This window comes from Pimephales promelas, chromosome 5 (assembly GCF_988280905.1).
Source record: "Pimephales promelas chromosome 5, fPimPro1.hap1.1, whole genome shotgun sequence".
In the NCBI taxonomy this organism is placed as follows: domain Eukaryota; kingdom Metazoa; phylum Chordata; class Actinopteri; order Cypriniformes; family Leuciscidae; genus Pimephales; species Pimephales promelas.
In genome coordinates this window covers 23,836,070-23,852,650 of record NC_142773.1, presented here as the reverse complement: position 1 = coordinate 23,852,650, position 16,581 = coordinate 23,836,070, and the positions used below count along the sequence as shown (strand labels likewise).

The following is a 16,581-nucleotide window of genomic DNA, read 5'->3' as shown; positions in this document are numbered from 1 at the left end:
AGAACTAAAATTTATATGAAAAATAAATATTTATAACATGTGCTAGGACATCATAAATAACTTACATCCACAAACATACATTTTTAACACGTTTTTATCATAATTTCTTCTCTCTTTCTTTCCTTGTTTTGTATGTGAATAAGTGTGTCTTTAAACCAATGCAGTGTAAATTATTGATTGTGACAGCCCACCCTGCATAGTCCATAGGAGTCCAGCGTACACTTGCACTTCTGCTTGCCAAAAACTCCATCTGCCTTGCTCGACCAGTGCCACTGTAGTTCGTATCCGTTATCCATTATGCCTATGCTGTTATCTGCGACGATTCCTTGTAAACCATGCCAGCTCTGATGCTGAGAGCTATATTTACAAACAGCTGTTGTTACAGGTAACATGCCTCATTCAGAGAAGGAACACAGGTTGAGGACATATTTCACACAGAATGTGGATTTTTAATTAAGGGAGTCAATTTAATGAGATTTATCTTTATAATATACACACACAGCTCCATAAGCAGGCAAACATTAACATGAGCAACAACTATATTTTAATTATTCGTTTCATTAAAAGTGATTTTAGAAATGGAATTTTTCTCAAAAAAATGTAAATACATAATTTCAAAAATATTATTAGGACAGTCACATTGTATCTTCCCCTAATGACTGTTTTCAGTTTAACCATATGAGCATATCATCTGAAATACATTATATATATAAAAAAAAAACATTAAAACTCATTTCAAACTCACTTTTTTTTTCAAATCCTCATCTCAATGATATTTAATTTGAATATTATTTTTATTATAATAATATTTCTAAACAATATAAATGATCCAAGATAAATAATATTTCATTTAGTTAACTTTCCATTTTATGCATTTTTCTCTGCTCTGACACCAGTTAAATGAAAGAGAAGAACAAACATGATCTTTTCTATGGCATTCATAAATCCTCAGAGAGCATGTCACCCTCTCTCTTTCTCGTCTCCCACCTCTTCTCTTCCCCACACGTAAGTCCTTCATAAGGGGAAGACCAGGAAGCCTGAAAAAGTAGAGTACTTCCAGCCTCCCATTAAGTTGCCCCTTTCTAGCTTGAGGTAAGCCTTGTCCCCTCTCTCCATGATCACAAGCCCTGCATTTGTGGCTGCCTCCCGTGTCACATCCTGGTCTCCAGCAAAGGCTGAGATCATCGCCCATCCATTCAACATCAAACTCACCTGTGAATGGAAAACACTGTCAATTCTTTGGATTAATTGCTCATCAAATACAGTTGCTATGTGTCTATAGGTTCCAGAAGGGGGTTTTCCCATCGAAGAACCATTTTGGTTCATCAAAGAACCTTTCAGTGAGCCTCTTTAAACAACAACAACAACAACAAAATTTCTCAGTGTGGAGAACGTTAGAATATAAAGTGAACCCCTTTTCTCTATAAAGGAATGGAAAGGTCTCATGGAACCATATGTGCCTATAAAGAACCTATATTTTAAAGAGTGAACATTTGTACCTGTATGGTTTGTCTGTTGTATGCCTTCACCACATGGAAATTGAAGCTGTACACCCCTCGTCTCGGAGCAAGGAAGACACTGCTTTCTTGGTCAAAATGACTGCCAACGTTCACCAAGATCTGACAAAAACTGACTGATTAAACAGAGCAAAAATACATGAGTGTATTTTTTTTATGTGAAAAGATTTCTAACCTGGTCAAAATAGATGATCATGGTGCGGTTGCTCATATCTGTGGGCTCATGGTTGGTTTGGCGTGTGGCAGAAAAGGCCACACGGCCGGTACCTGAACGCACAGACATCCCCAGCGCATTACCTGATGGTTCTGAGGAGGGTGTTGAGTCACAGACCACCAGGCATTTACCCTCCAGGACTATGGGCTCCGTGTCATTTTGCCCTCTGACCAGTAGAGGGCCGACTAGCAAAAGTAGAGCTAGTATTGGCATTGGCAGCCCAGAGCAAGGCAGCATTGTCTTGTTATAATTTCCTCGCAATATTTCAGATGAAATTACGTGCAAATGCTTCCTGCGATTTGGTCAGGTATGTCCTCCGCAGGGAACTGGGGAGAGATAAGTGAAGGATCCTGGAAACCCTGAGATGTTATGAGCTATTTTAAAAGTTATCTTTAAATCCTTGGCTGTGTTTTTCACCCTCACCCTTTCTCTCTATTTTGCAGTCACCCACTGTCTGTCACAGTTTCGTGATGAAGATCTGCTTCTGCGCTATCTTGTTAAATTGCCTGCAGGGGACCAAAGACAAGGACACTTAGAGGTTTCTTATCATCCCCCAAAAAGAATCCATCATCATAGCCAACCTGTGAGAAGAGAGAGGGGGAGTCAGAGGAGCTCTGCAAGCCAACAGGTAAGCTTGTGTGTATGGGGGAGGAGGAAGAGGAGCAGTGAATGATGAAGATCATGAGGTAACACTTTGGATCTCTTTCAGCTGAGGGGAGTATAGCGTCCAGGAGAGAGTGAGAACAAGAGAGAGAAAAAAGAACAACTCCACTGAGAGACCATCTGTCTTTAACACGCTCTCACTTCCCTCCTGACGTTCCACAACATGCAAGACCTCCCCCCCCACCCCCCCCCCACCCCACACAGATCTTCTATCCCTCCCTCTTTTGCTTATGCATTTTAGCTGAACCCTATCTCTCTCCTCTGTGTTTTGGCATGCAACGGCAACAATATGCAAGTCCTGAAACCAAAGAATGCTCATTTTGGAATATTAAGGTATAGTACTATAGGTATCTATATCAGGTCTTAATTGGCTCCACTCACCTCATTAACTTATTCAAGACATGTTTATAATCTTTATGAAGCAGTGACATTTACAAAGGTCAACTTTCTTTGGTCTTGAGTGAAACCGCAGTGTTTGTGCACTTTCAATAAGAACTAATTCTCCTCAGTGCAGTGATGTCCTCTTTTACAAGCCAGCAGCTTTATTTTCCTCAGGGAACTTCACTCAATTCCCTTTAGAGTGCTAATCAAAAATAATTACTTTAACATTTTTGCCTTGTTTTCATGTAAAAATATCCAAATATCCTTATATCCTAATATATTTGAGAAGCAAAAGATGATAAAGATGATTTTTTTTTACATTTTTTTAAAAAGATGTCTTACTTTCTTAGCAAATAGTTTGTATTTGTTAAAGTATAAATCTAATAAAATATACTGAGGTTTGAGGTTTCAAGTCAACATAACCAGTCAGAATACATAAGAAAATATTTGTGTGTGTGTGTGTGTGTGAGACCTAAACTATCTTTTACTAAAGCCTCTTTCCTATGGAGTAACACACAATGAAATTAAGTTTTTCATAAGCTTTTGTAATAGGAAAAAATAGCAAAATCACCTGATTTAGTGGGCTGTTCCTCGGTTTCCCAGGTGTAATGATGCGAGGTGTCAAAGCTTCTGTAGAGAAACACTGAATCTGACAGATCTCCTTACTCATCCTGTCTCTCAAGACCCTCCCCTTCCCACCCACTCCACCAGCTTCACCTCGCTCTCTCTCCCTTTCTCACTTTCTAATAATCCCATCCATGCAATTATTCTTTGATGTAAACAGAATGGCCAAACTGGCATTTGTAGCTGTAAACGATAGCCAACAGTCAGCAGAAAGCATGACCAAAACAGGAACCATAACATGACCCAGTGTCCCACAAAACATGATTGATCCACTTGGATCTTGAACATCAAAGGGCACAAAGGTTAATATAATAAAAGAAAATATGGCATTAAAATAACAGAATAACTTTCATTTTATACAAGTAAACATTGTCATTTTTTTATTTTTTGAAAATCTATCACAACAAATGAAACCAATGAATAAAATAAGAACGTGCGTAGATTTTGTTAAATTGAGCGTGCATTTTCAAAAACAAAGTATTTCATCATGGGTGCACTGCCTCATCCCAAGGCGTCATATACTGACGCTTTTGCCAACGCACATAGCACCCATGGGCCAGAAGGCGCCTCCTAGTGGTCTAACCCAAACCTACCCCAGCCCAGACCTAAACCTATCATAACTGAAGCGTGCTATATTGACGCTAAAGAGTGCCATGTGCGTTGGTTGTAAACGCATTGGCAAAAGCGTCAGCATATGACGCCTTGGGATGAGAATGCGGTTGATCATAGGGAAGGAAAATGGACACAATCATTTTAGGCATTTAAACCCCAAACACATTCTGCAACTGTGCGTGTGACGTAATTTTCTGGCAGCAGGAGGGTCCATGCACAGCCCAATTTTTGTGTCCGCGCGGACGGTGCGCATACAACTGCGCCAGTGCTGGGTAACTGATTACATGTAATCTGGATTATGTAATCACATTTCAAATATTTAGTAATTGTAATTTAGATTATATTACATTTTAAAATTTTAGATTAGATCAGATTACAGTTACTTTTTATGGATTACATGATGACTACATAGGCTGTTATTCAAACAATGGTATATTCATAATTTGTTGATTCTCCCCAATTCTTCTTTTTATCTTCTTTTAAACCCCCTGCAGTTCTTTCACTAACCCGTTTGAGAAACCCTGGCATAAAGTAATGATTAATGCATTTCATGTAGTTGATAACAAAGAATGGGAAATATTTTCTCTCTCTTTGTTTTTTTATTTATGTAGTATCAATATGGTACACAATAATACCATTCATATAAGTGATAAACGAGTAAGGTCAAAAGTAATCTAGGGTAAAAAAGTAAAAGGGTACGTTTACACGACAATGATGTACTAAAACAGAAAGGTGTTTCCTTTGCGTTTTTCGTGTAGAGAGGACAATGTTATGAAAATGTTAACATGGATTTGCGAAAACTGTTAAAAGCGCTATTATGCATGCCAGGACAGTAGATGGCGATGTCACTTTGTAAAGAAAAACTAGGTGCTTGACATCACCGTTTTCACAAATTCACGTTTTTGTGCAGTAGTGTACACAGAGACAATAATTATATTGTTTTCAAAAACTTGCACTGTGAACCCCGTTTTCAAAAGTTTGCATTTTCAGGCTCCCAAAACACTATTGTGGTGAAAATGAACGGTATTTAGTTTAAAGCGGTGTCATGTAAATGTGGCCCCTAAAAGTTGTCAGAATACATTACCTAAAATGAGCAATCTAGATTATGTTACTAACTACAATTTTCATCATGTAATTTGTTATCAGTAACAAGTAATCTACCCAGCACTGAACAGCGCATGTGCAAGCACTTAAAAAACAACATCCACTAGACGAACCGCGACGAAGAAATCTTTCTGCACTCATGGAGAAATATATACTATACTAGAAGTAAATATTAGAGATTAATATATGTTGCTAATTTTGAATTGCTGCCAAATGGAGAAAGATGCACTGGATCTCCATTCCCCTATGAGTGAAAACATGATGATGAAAAACCGCAGTTATAAAAGATTAGACTAGGTTTTTTCAACATCAAGACTTTAATTGTAAAAATAAAGTCTACCTTTTCAACTACCATGATATATCCATCAAGAAATAAAGTCTTTATAAAATAAACAGTCCCCATCTTCACCCAAATTCGAGAGGTAAATGCAGTCATGTTTTCCTGAGGACGGTGACCCTGCTGTTCAGCTCTGGTTTGTAGAGGCCAAAGCCCAGGCAAACGGGCTGGGTGAAGCTGGTGCTGAAATTGTGCAAGGGGAGCAGGGTGGAAGCAGGTCCTACTTCTGAAAAGGTGATGGAGCCAGAATTATAGTCCAGAGCCACTGCCAAATGGTTGCCCGACATTTTTACGGAGAGTTGGGTTTTCTTTCGGTTATGCCAGGCAGCAAGTTTCCTGTCATGCTGCTGTGTCAGGCTCCAGGATATCTGAGCAAGATAACAGAAAATGAACTAAAATTGACATTAGATGCTTATAAACAAGTTTAATGTGTATATAATTTGAATGAAAGTACATTTTCAGAGAAATACAAATATAAAACCTAAATGTTACATAAAAAAATAATTATTAAAATGTGTTAAAAAAATAGACATTATTCATCTGGTTTCAATCCACTGATCATATATAATGAGATTTAAAAATTGCATACAATTATCATGAATGAACATAAATTCATTTATATTTTAAGAAGGAGATCATCTTGGAGATCTACATATTCGGGGGTCTGTGGCATCAAAAAGTTTGAAAACCCCCGTTTTAGGGTCCTAATACACATAATATACCTTATTGCAGCCAAAGGCCGTGCCCTCTTTTGCTTTTCTCCCAATGCTGTGGTAAGTCACTGCTATATCCCAGAAACCCTCCACCTCCAGCTCCCAATAATGGGTTCCTGAAGAAAAAAATTGACAGGAGATCACCTGAGACCAGTGGTCGAAGCGGTCTTGATGCTCAGGGACAGGCAAACGTTTTTTCACCCTCATCACTGAGCGTAGGTCTTCAGATATTTTTAGGAGTGGATGGGCTGAGTTTTTGTCCAAGGTTAATGGGCTGCTTACTAAATAACAAAGAGAAACAGGCATTAGACATGTAGCCACTAGATGGCACTAGTGAGCAAGGCGAATGAAGCAATAATGCTACTGTAAACTGTTACAACACACTGAAACAGACTGCTTAGGTTAGCTGGAATTAAATCATGGGGGCTTCATGGACTTGTATGAATGATAATACGCACAGAGATCTCTCTTGAGCTCAATTAGGCAGTGCAGGGTATCAGATATGAATTCTCTGTATTTATTTTCCACATTCTCTAAAACATGTTTCTTATCCATGCTGGGCTGAAGCGGTGTGAACAGAGGGGAGTTTAGATCTGCCATCATCCTGCAAGAAAGAAGAAAGTGACTAATACAGACCCAGATTAAAATGCATGTTTGAGCTGTTTTAACTGAAAGCAACTCTAACATATCTTAAAGGGATACTCCTTTTACAACTCCCCCAGAGTTAGACAGTTGAGTTTTACCGTTTTTGAATCCATTTAGACGATTTTCTGATATTTAGAAGAATGTCAGTAACCAGACAGTTTCTGGTCTCCATAGTAGGAAAAAATAAAAAATACTATGGAAGTCAATGAGACCAGAAACGGTCTGGTTACTGACATTCTTTTAAATATCAGAAAATCGACTGAATGAATTTGAGTACTGTAACTCAACTGTGTAACTTTGGGGGAGTTGTAAAATGAGCCTACTTCCAAAAAAAGTGGAGTGTCCCTTTAAAATATGTCAGTGCCATTGTTTTGTCTCAAGATGCAGGTACAGTGGTGTTTTTTTTTTCCTAAGGCATGTATATAAAAGCTAAATGTCCTAAATGAACTAAGGCCTAATACTGGCTTAATCTAAACTCGGCTACACACACTTGCTCTATTTTTTAAAACTAATTCAAAACTAACATACAACTGCATTCACAAATCACAAGTTATTTCTACGACACACTAAAACAATCACAGTTTATCTAAAGACTCACTGTGAATCCTCTGTCTGGTATGCCTGTGAAAAAGTACTGTATGAACAATTGGAAAAGTATCTCTCATTTTAGTCTCTTCTGAATGACATCTGTAAAGACCCTTTGAGTAAGTGATATTATGATGCCATAACTAAGCCTGTGGATAAATTCAAAATTTAATAAGGCAATAGACGAATTAACTTAACGGTAACAAAGTTTTATAAAGGGCCTTACAATGCGCTCTTCAATGTCTTTTGTCATCTAATTTTTGATGGCTATGTATGCCATTCTCAGGGCCATTTGTTGACCATAAAAGATGATTAACAATAGCCCTATAATGAAAAAAATCGACACAAAATATGTAATACATAATGCAAAATACTTTTACTGTATTATTCTATTTATTATTTTAATGTAAAGGAATAAAATAGTTTAAAAATGCATTTCATTAGACTTTGATGTATCTTTATTTGAAAAGAATGATGATAATACAAACATACAAAAATATTATATTGTTCTCAGCGTATGGTAAACGAGGGTTTATGCACATTTAACCTGGAATCATGTAAAAATCAAATAGGTGGAAAAAATGTAAATGGAGAGGACACTTTGGCTCCTAATTTTAGTTGTCCTCCACATATCATCACCTTTATTATGATAAGCATGTCCTCATACCCAGATTAACAGGAAGGGGTCTCTCTCCTCCAGCAGGGAGCCGAGGAAGCGGTGGATGCTCTCAGTTTGGTTTAGATCTTCTCTCACCCTGCTGCAGTCTTCCTGCACCCTGCCCATGGCCTGCTGTCTCTCCTGCTCAGTGATGTTTATTACAGCCGACACTAGTCGTCCCACGCGAGTCTGCAGGGCTGAGCCCATCTGTAACACCTTAGAAACATCACTTACAGAGGAGTCCTCCTAAAATAAACACACATAATACATGCACTCGGCTATATGAAATTCTGACCTAATCATTATACTTCAGGATAGGGATAATTTGTTTATTTGATATGAGACGCTTGAACTTACAATGATTGACGCACAAGCATTTTGATGTTCTTGAAGCATAATTTCACCTTTCTTTACTTTCTCTTCTGCTCTCTCGAACAGGCTCTGTAATTTGACCTATAAATACCCAAGAAATCAACATGCACTAGTGACGACAGGTTTTCAGCTTACTCAAACATCTAATGATACAAAATGTAAAAATAAAAATCTTTAAGCCATTCAAATGTTGACATGTTACTAAGATGCGATTATATATAAAGTTACTCTTTATGGACAGTTTGTGAACCCTGTTTTGTTTGCAGATAGTTTAATATTCCAAAAAGTCCAATGCAAACATTACTGCCACTCATTAATGACAGCGGTCACAGTTACACTCCTCCGTAGGCTAGACTGCCCCATTTAACAACGCTCTTCATGGCCTTTGAAGGATGCAGTCTTTGAATTGGGACACAGCTAGTGATAGTGGCTCACTGAGGCCTACAAATTATTCACAATATCTCAGAATTCGAGTGAGTGAGAAACCTCCTATTAAGATGAGTTTTCGGTGATCCGATCACAATTGCTGAGCAAGAAATGCGTTTCAAATGAGTCTCCAGTGACCACTTTCTCTTATTTCATGACACTCTAGCCTACATCACCTATAATTAATGTAATATAATAATGTAGTATTATTCTTTTCATTTGAGTAGGGCATATGAAGTCTTGGAAATGACTTTTTGAAGGGTGAGATGTCTAATTTTACAAAGACAATGAACCACTGTAAAACAGAGAAACAGTCCCAGGAGGACATTATTAAAAATCCTACAACAGGACTTTCTATTAAACAGCAATAGATCTAATAACTTACTTTGTATTCCTCCTCCACTTTTCTCACCCCTTTGACCTGGTGTCGAGCATGCCGTCCTTCCAGAATACAGTCTTGGCAGATATACTCCCGATCATCCATGCAGTAATACCGGAACACCTCCTGATGGGTGGGGCACCTGCGGCGGGTTACGTCCATCAATGGCTCCACCAACAGGTGAGTGCTGTAAGCAGGCCGTTGCAGATGTGGCTGCAGATGCTGCTCACACAGAGAGACCTCACATTGCAGGCAGGTCTTCACAGCTGCTTGAACCTCGTCACCCTCGCCTTCCGGACAACAGTCACACATAACCAGCCCCTGCTCCTCCTGGCATTGTGGGCATACAAATCTTCGCGTACCCCTCTGGCTCCAGGCCTCTTGCGCACAAGCCAGGCAAAAGCTGTGGCCGCAGGGAAAGGGTTGAGCTCGACTAAACAGGTCACGACACATGGGGCACGTGTGCTCCTCCTCCATGGAGCCCATTGCAGCTGTAAATTTGTGAAAAATTCATTTTAATAATAAATTAATTATGATAATTTACTGATTTTAATAGTGTCCACTTAAGTAGAAGCAAAGTCAAATCATGGCGCACGGATTTATACAGAGCCATTTGGCACAAACTAATTACTGTAGCTTACTATTTAGTTAATCTGCCTCCTGATCAACTATTTTTAGAAAGCTTTTCTATTTGACTAGCAGACAAATTAGTTAATCTCATATGAATTTCTATTAAAGTCATTAAGATATAAAAGGTGTTTTTTTGTCTATTTTGTAGGGCTGTGCAAAAAATTAATTGCGATTAATCGCATCCAAAATAAAAGTCTGTGTTTACATAATATATTTGTGTGTGCTGTATAATTATTTTGTATATATAAATACACACACATGCATGTATATATTTAAGAAAATGTGTTATTCATATATAAAATATTTATATTTATATAATATGGATTATGTATTTATATATATATATATTCAGAATTTAAGCGCAAATAATTCTTAACTATATACATGCATGCATAGGTACAAAATAATTATATACAGCACACACAAATATATTATGGAAACACAGACTTTTATTTTGGATGCAATTAATCGCAATTAAATTTTTCACATCCCTACTATTTTGTTAATATGCTGAGACAACGTTAAGTCATTTTTTAGGTTTATTCCTCAAAAAGTGTAAACACTGGCTCTATCCCAACGTTCAGGATGAGATTTGTTTGAAGAGCAATGGAAGAGTGTTCGAAAACTGTTTGAAATCGGTGATTCATTTTGCAATTCTGTTTGGTTTCGCTGAGGGCACAGAAATGCAGAAATGACACTTCACCTTTGATTTATAACAAAGCTGCCCTATTTCACCCTAAAGGTTTCTCTGCAGACAACACCCGATCCAACTGGGGAATCAAGAGATCAACTACTCAGTGGCACTCTGACCTGAATTAGTTAGTTACAATTACATGGTTAGCATTATAACCTATAAAAACTGAGGGGGAAAAAAAAAAACTTACCCTTTGTGTCCTTCAGCCTTTTGTGAAAGCAGGAAGTTTTCATACAGAAGCACAGCCGAAATGTACATGTAAGAGCCGGCTTATCCTGCAGTGTCTTCTTAACCAGACTGACTGACCTCTCAACACAGAGAACAGCTAAGCCATCACATGACCTGTTCTTTACAGAAGCAATATGGGGGATTTGTGAGGAAAATAAATTCAAGCAAATAAATGTCACCTGGTGACTGTTTAATCAACACTGATATCTATGTAGAATAAATTTAAGATTTAGTACAATAAAGTATTCTCTTATTAATTAGCTGTTTTAATACACAACACAAGTTACTGAAGACACAAACAAGCAATACATTAAAGTGCTAACAGTGAATTAATGTGTAGATTGGAAGCGCTACTTGTGACAGAGGTTATTTTTTGATCAAAGTCTCTGTATCTAATTATATCAGAATTACATTTGGTGCATAGATTTGGTGACCTACAGTACTCCTTAAAAGTCATTATATAAACAATGATAAATGGACACAAAGCCTTTTAAATTCAGCAGTGCTCTGACCAAACCAATCCAGTCTTACAGTGTGCATTTGTGTGCTCAACCTTGACCTTATCGGAATATCGGATCCTAACCCTACCCCAGACCTAAACCTACCCCGTCACCTATCTGACGTTAAAGGTAAAGCGTCAATCGTATGACGGCCCGGGATCGTCATTTAACCGACGTTTAAGGGTACCCTAAAAAGGCGATATGGTTGACGTATGGTCAAAATACACCCCAAGACATCAGTTATATGACGTCTTGGGATGAGACTGTGTTATTTTAATTGCTGCTTGCAGCTAAATTGTTCTATTACATTTGGCACATAATATTATTCATGAAGTGAACATACAGTATATTTTTGTAACAGGCCTAAAAAGTTTCTTTTTGTCGTGACTACACAAATATACACACCAAAGCTTGACAAAAGACATAAAACTGACTTACATAGGGCCTAGTCTTTTTGTTTTGTTTTTAAAAGGCTTTTTCAAAGCGTTTAGTTTATCAAGTTTATCAAGTACAGAAACCTTTTACTGTCTATGGCAGAAATGCATTTAGTACATTCACAAGAACAGACAGAAAATGCTTGAAGATTCATTATTTTTAATGTATACTGTGAACTGAGAGACAGAAAGAGCATATTGAAGCAAACTTCAAACTGTCTTTGACGCACAATGGAGGCAGGAGAGGATCGTCATGAGTCATGACAGTTAAAAAAGGGTAAAAAAAAAGTTTGACATGAACCCTATATTAATTTTAGTGAGTGGATGATCTGACACAAAAGTCTTCAAAATAATATAACAACATAATTATTGTGATTGAAAACCTAGTGTGTATGTGATTTTGTAGAGTGCTGGAAATTTATATGATTTGATCTTTCATTATTCATATTCAAAACAAAGCCAGGAAACTTGCGTGAGATTGTATTCTGCAAAATACAAACTTATTTATTTGCATAATGTCTATAATGATTGTGTTTCTACAACCATCATGGTACACATTGTAAAGTGCCATATGTAAACTAAAAACTTCTTGTAAACATAGATCATGTGTGTTTTATGCATTCAATTTTGTTGTCCTGATGTATCTGTATCTGCTTTAATTTATATAACAAACTGCTTTGAATAACCTTGAGTGAGTGAATGTGTTTACCCGTGCACATATGTTGGGTACAATGGAGTTAAAGATGGTTGATTAACCAGAACAGTAAACCACTAATAGAGATGTTTCTTACACAAGAACAAACAGAAAATAATTCTCAAGCCCTTTACTTTTTATAAGTATTTTATAGCATATGATATTTTACACATATATCACGTGTTAAGGTGATTCTGTCAACTGCATTAAATGTAACTGAATAAAACAAAGCATTTTTAAATTTAAAAGAGTTTATTAAAGAAATTTCATTAATTAACAGTCACAATTTAATATGATGCCAGGCAAGTTTTATTTCTAAAAAAAATTAAAAAAATTAAAAAATTATAAAAAAATTCTTGAGCATTTTGACAGTCTAAAGCTTTTATAATTATTACAAATGTATTTTTGCTTTCTGATTCCTTCTAAATGTTTAGCCAGGCTGCATTCCTTGATTAAGAAATAATTGCTTAAAATTGTTTATAAAAAATCAAATCACTTGAGAGAAAAGGCTAAAGAAATTATTATTTGGTGTCTTTTTATTACTTTAAAGGGTCATTTATGTTTCAGTGACAAAAAAACAACTTTATATAGCACCATTTAGAAAAGATTGTACATCACAGCGAGAGATGGCTAAGAAAAAAATGCGAGAAAAGACAAGAAATATAAAGGCAGAAGACATCCAGATCTATTTTGAGCATTCACACACTAACAGCCTGCAACACATGCTGAGGATAAAAGGGGGCTCTGATGGTAAGTTTATTTTCTTTAAATACATTATTTATTTATTTTTTTTACTGTGGATGGTCTGTCACAAAATCATAAAAAATATATAACCCAGTTCAGTCACTACAGCTTGATAATATTAGACATAAATTGAGTTATGTTTAGGTAAATAATAGTAAAAGATAATCAAATATAATATGTTATGGGCATTTATATTCGTGGATAAGAATTCCTTATTTCCAATTTCAAAATACCGGTAGGTTTCATTTGGTTGAAACTTGTAAGGATAAATATTATTTAATGGTCAAAGTGCACAATATTTATGTGCTATGTAAAGATCACGATAACGAGGGTGTAATTATGGACATTTTAGAATAAATAGCCTTTTAAAAAAAGTTACCAGCTGACAGACTTTTAAAGTCTATCATTTTGAACTGAAAGTAAAAATAACATCTTCATGTTTTCTTATGCAGGCTGTACAACACTTCCAGAGATAAAAGTCATCATAGGTAGTAAATTGGAATACAAATGCAAATGCTGAAAGTGAAAGACTGGAAAGTGGGCAAAGAAATAGTCGAGAGTGAGATGAAAAAGAGGATGGTTCAGAGGTCTGTTAGAAGAAGTTAATCAGATCTGCGATCTGGTCCGGAGAACAGTATTCTAAGCACACAAAAAAGAAGAAAAAAAAAGACTTCAACTTATTTACTTTTTGAACAAATCAAATTTCTATGGTCAGTTGAAACTAAAAATACTTTGACACATCTAAAAAAAACTTGTTATTACATGACTAAATGACAAATTATCACAATCTGGATTAACTGGATTTTAAAAATATTTTTTAAATAAAAAAAGAAATAAAAACAAAACAATATTGTAAATTAAACAATTTATTTTCTTCCAGATGTCAAAGTCGGTTGTTGTGATTAGTCTACTGTTTACAGTGCTTGTTGGAGCTAAACGCCCATTAACATAACTGAATTTAGGCTTCCTCAGTCCTCAGCAATGGACCTATGGCTAAGCCACGGCCCGTCCACTCACTCGGACACAATTTATAATAATAGACACAATTTTATTTAAAATTTAATTAACTATTTCTGAATGACAGTGAAACCGGTAAGCCGGTGATATGCACAATATCAAACTGTTTGGGATTTGAATTCCTGACGACTCATGTAGTCAATTCAGTGTGACTACTGTCTTGGGAGACAATAACTTTATTTATTGTGCAATTGTGACTTTACAACCTTGCAGACTGTTAACATTCACAGACATATTGTACAGTGCATGAAAGGGAATATTCAGGCATTTCTCACATTTGTCAGTCAGTCACTCACATTTGGACAAATTGATTTGCATTGATATACAAGAATCAAGAATGCAAGGTCAACATTGTAAGCGTTTTGTAGAACATATGAGATAATAAAAGGATGAAATAAATAAATAACCAAATAGGCCAAAAAAAATCTCCTGATATTTAAAAACATAATCTATAGCTCTGTTGTTGTTTTTTCAGGGAATTGACACTCAGTGGATCCAAAGACTTTCAAGTGTGTATGAGGTTTTCGTTCATTTGCTTCTGTCAATCCACATTGGATATTCAAATTTTAATTGTCTACTTTTTAAAGGCTTGCTTTTTGAATTTTAATATGCTGATTTGTTGAAAACAGTGTACAATTTTGTAAAAATGTTTCCAGGATTCTTTGTTAAATAGAAAGTCCCAAAAGAAAAACATTTAACTGAAACAGGAATTTTTGCAACATTATACGTGCCTTTACTATCACTTTATCAATTTAATGCATCCTTACTGAATAATATTATTAATTTCTTATTTTCTTTAAAACGCAGGAACAAAATCTTACTGACCCCAAACTTCTGAACAGTATAGACTGAGTGTCAATGTTCAGAAATAATTATTATGTTTTGGATAAAACTTTATAGCTGTGTTTTTGGTATGTTCATTGCCAAACTCAAAAAGTATACGTATTTTTAATTATTTGAAAATGTCCATTGTTTTATATAAAAAAAGCCAATAATTGTTTTTTATTGCCTAAATGTTTTAGTTTGCCTTATACACTACCAGACAAAAATTTTAGATCAGTAAGATTTTTTATGTTTTTAAATGAAGTCTCTTCTGCTCACCAAGGCTGCTTTATTTGCTGAAAAAAAAAAGACAAACAGTAATATTGTGAAATATTATGACAATTTAAAATGACTGTTTTCTATTTTAATATATTATAAAATGTAATTTGAAAGCTGAATTTTCAACATCATTACTTGGTGAGCAGAAGAAACTTCTTTTAAAAACATAAAAAATCTTACCGATCTAAAACTTTTGACCGGTGTAGGATTTTATTAGATCAGATAGGTAACATTTTAAACAGTAATAGGGTCGTGTAACAAAGTGCTCCTCACATGGGGTACTCTCAACAACAAATGGATTTACACAAACTGAGAAAGACAAAAAGTGTTGTGCCCTGCTCTCCTCTGGATTTCATGTTACTCATGGACTACAACCATTGTCCAACTCATCAAACACATAAATTCACATAATTGTGGTAGTTGTAGTCCTTTTTTAGCAAATTGTTAGCAACGTAGCTACACAGTGTGACAGTAAACTGAACAGTTGTATTCTCACACAGTAACTCTAACAACTCCAATATTATGGCTAACACATGTTACGTTACAATTCAACGCGAACAACAACGGGACACCATTCTCATATAAAATGCATTTCCCCCCCATAATAGCCTAAGAATTATTACTAGATTACATCATCTAAAAAAGAAAATGGTCACAGACCTCATGCAAACGTAAAGGCCTCGCACACTTTAGGCAGTTAAAAGTCAAACATGATTCGTAATGGCTGGTTAATTACTCTGCGGAGATCAGTGTCCGGATTGGACCGACAGACTCACAGACAGACACCCGTCGATGCTGCAGCGCTAGTGTGCTCAACAAAGGCTCAGGCCGGGGAGAGGGCCATTTTTACCAAATACAAAGGAAGCAGAGCAGCGAGGGAGGGGAGGACTGTGGGAATGACAGGAATAGCGAAATATCACTTTACAAAATCGCAATGTGCCATCAAACCAAACACTGAACAATGGGTGAGAAGTGACCAGTCACGACTACAACAAAATACAGTGTAACGACAGTACAGCAAATAAATAATTTAGATGTCGAACTGCCTGCTGTCAAAGCCGACTGCGCATCACGGTGGCAAAATGCCGGAACAGCAATGATGATATTACGACCCAGACACTGTACGACGTAATCTAACCCAATTTCACAAACAGCCGAAAAAGATTATCGACTGCTGGTAAGTGTTTATACCATTTACAATCCGTAGACTCCAAATGTCAGTTACGTCAAAGTATTTCATGTAGTCATAAGAAATATGAATCATAATTGGTTATGATCATAGAGCGCGCCGGAGGACGCAACAGGTCGC

The 16,581-nt window shown here is 36.3% G+C and overlaps 2 protein-coding genes across 4 annotated transcripts; both read right to left on the bottom strand.

Moving 5' to 3' along the window:
• Positions 1-442: 442 nt before the first annotated feature.
• On the bottom strand, positions 443-3,455 carry cbln12 (cerebellin 12). Of its 3 annotated transcripts, none has more exons than XM_039654699.2 (4): positions 3,347-3,455; positions 1,693-2,312; positions 1,500-1,619; positions 443-1,212 (listed from the first exon to the last, which is right to left on the bottom strand). In XM_039654699.2, the coding sequence occupies exons 2-4, from the start codon at positions 1,966-1,968 to the stop codon at positions 1,015-1,017; spliced, it is 594 nt and encodes a 197-aa protein (XP_039510633.1). In that variant the 5' UTR covers positions 1,969-2,312; positions 3,347-3,455; the 3' UTR covers positions 443-1,014. The 3 variants fall into 3 exon arrangements, with proteins under 3 accessions (XP_039510633.1, XP_039510635.1, XP_039510634.1); XM_039654701.2 differs by having other exon boundaries at positions 1,500-1,633; positions 1,815-2,312; XM_039654700.2 differs by having other exon boundaries at positions 1,693-2,237; positions 3,347-3,450.
• A 1,227-nt stretch (positions 3,456-4,682) lies between these two features.
• trim110 (tripartite motif containing 110) lies at positions 4,683-11,365 on the bottom strand. The gene is made up of 8 exons (XM_039654697.2): positions 10,745-11,365; positions 9,237-9,721; positions 8,411-8,506; positions 8,063-8,299; positions 7,409-7,431; positions 6,624-6,769; positions 6,175-6,446; positions 4,683-5,820 (listed from the first exon to the last, which is right to left on the bottom strand). The coding sequence occupies exons 1-8, from the start codon at positions 10,785-10,787 to the stop codon at positions 5,548-5,550; spliced, it is 1,575 nt and encodes a 524-aa protein (XP_039510631.2). The 5' UTR covers positions 10,788-11,365; the 3' UTR covers positions 4,683-5,547.
• Positions 11,366-16,581: the final 5,216 nt, after the last annotated feature.

Coding starts and splice junctions, on each gene's coding strand:
- trim110 (XM_039654697.2), bottom strand. CDS start 10,787: ATGAAAACTTCCTGCTTTCACAAAAGGCTGAAGGACACAAAGG. Junction 8,507..9,236: donor AAGTGGAGGAGGAATACAAA/GTAAGTTATTAG, acceptor GGGTATTTATAG/GTCAAATTACAGAGCCTGTT. Junction 8,300..8,410: donor ATGCTTGTGCGTCAATCATT/GTAAGTTCAAGC, acceptor TGTTTATTTTAG/GAGGACTCCTCTGTAAGTGA.
- cbln12 (XM_039654699.2), bottom strand. CDS start 1,968: ATGCTGCCTTGCTCTGGGCTGCCAATGCCAATACTAGCTCTACTTTTG. Junction 1,620..1,692: donor TGATCATCTATTTTGACCAG/GTTAGAAATCTT, acceptor AGTTTTTGTCAG/ATCTTGGTGAACGTTGGCAG. Junction 1,213..1,499: donor ACAACAGACAAACCATACAG/GTACAAATGTTC, acceptor TTCCATTCACAG/GTGAGTTTGATGTTGAATGG.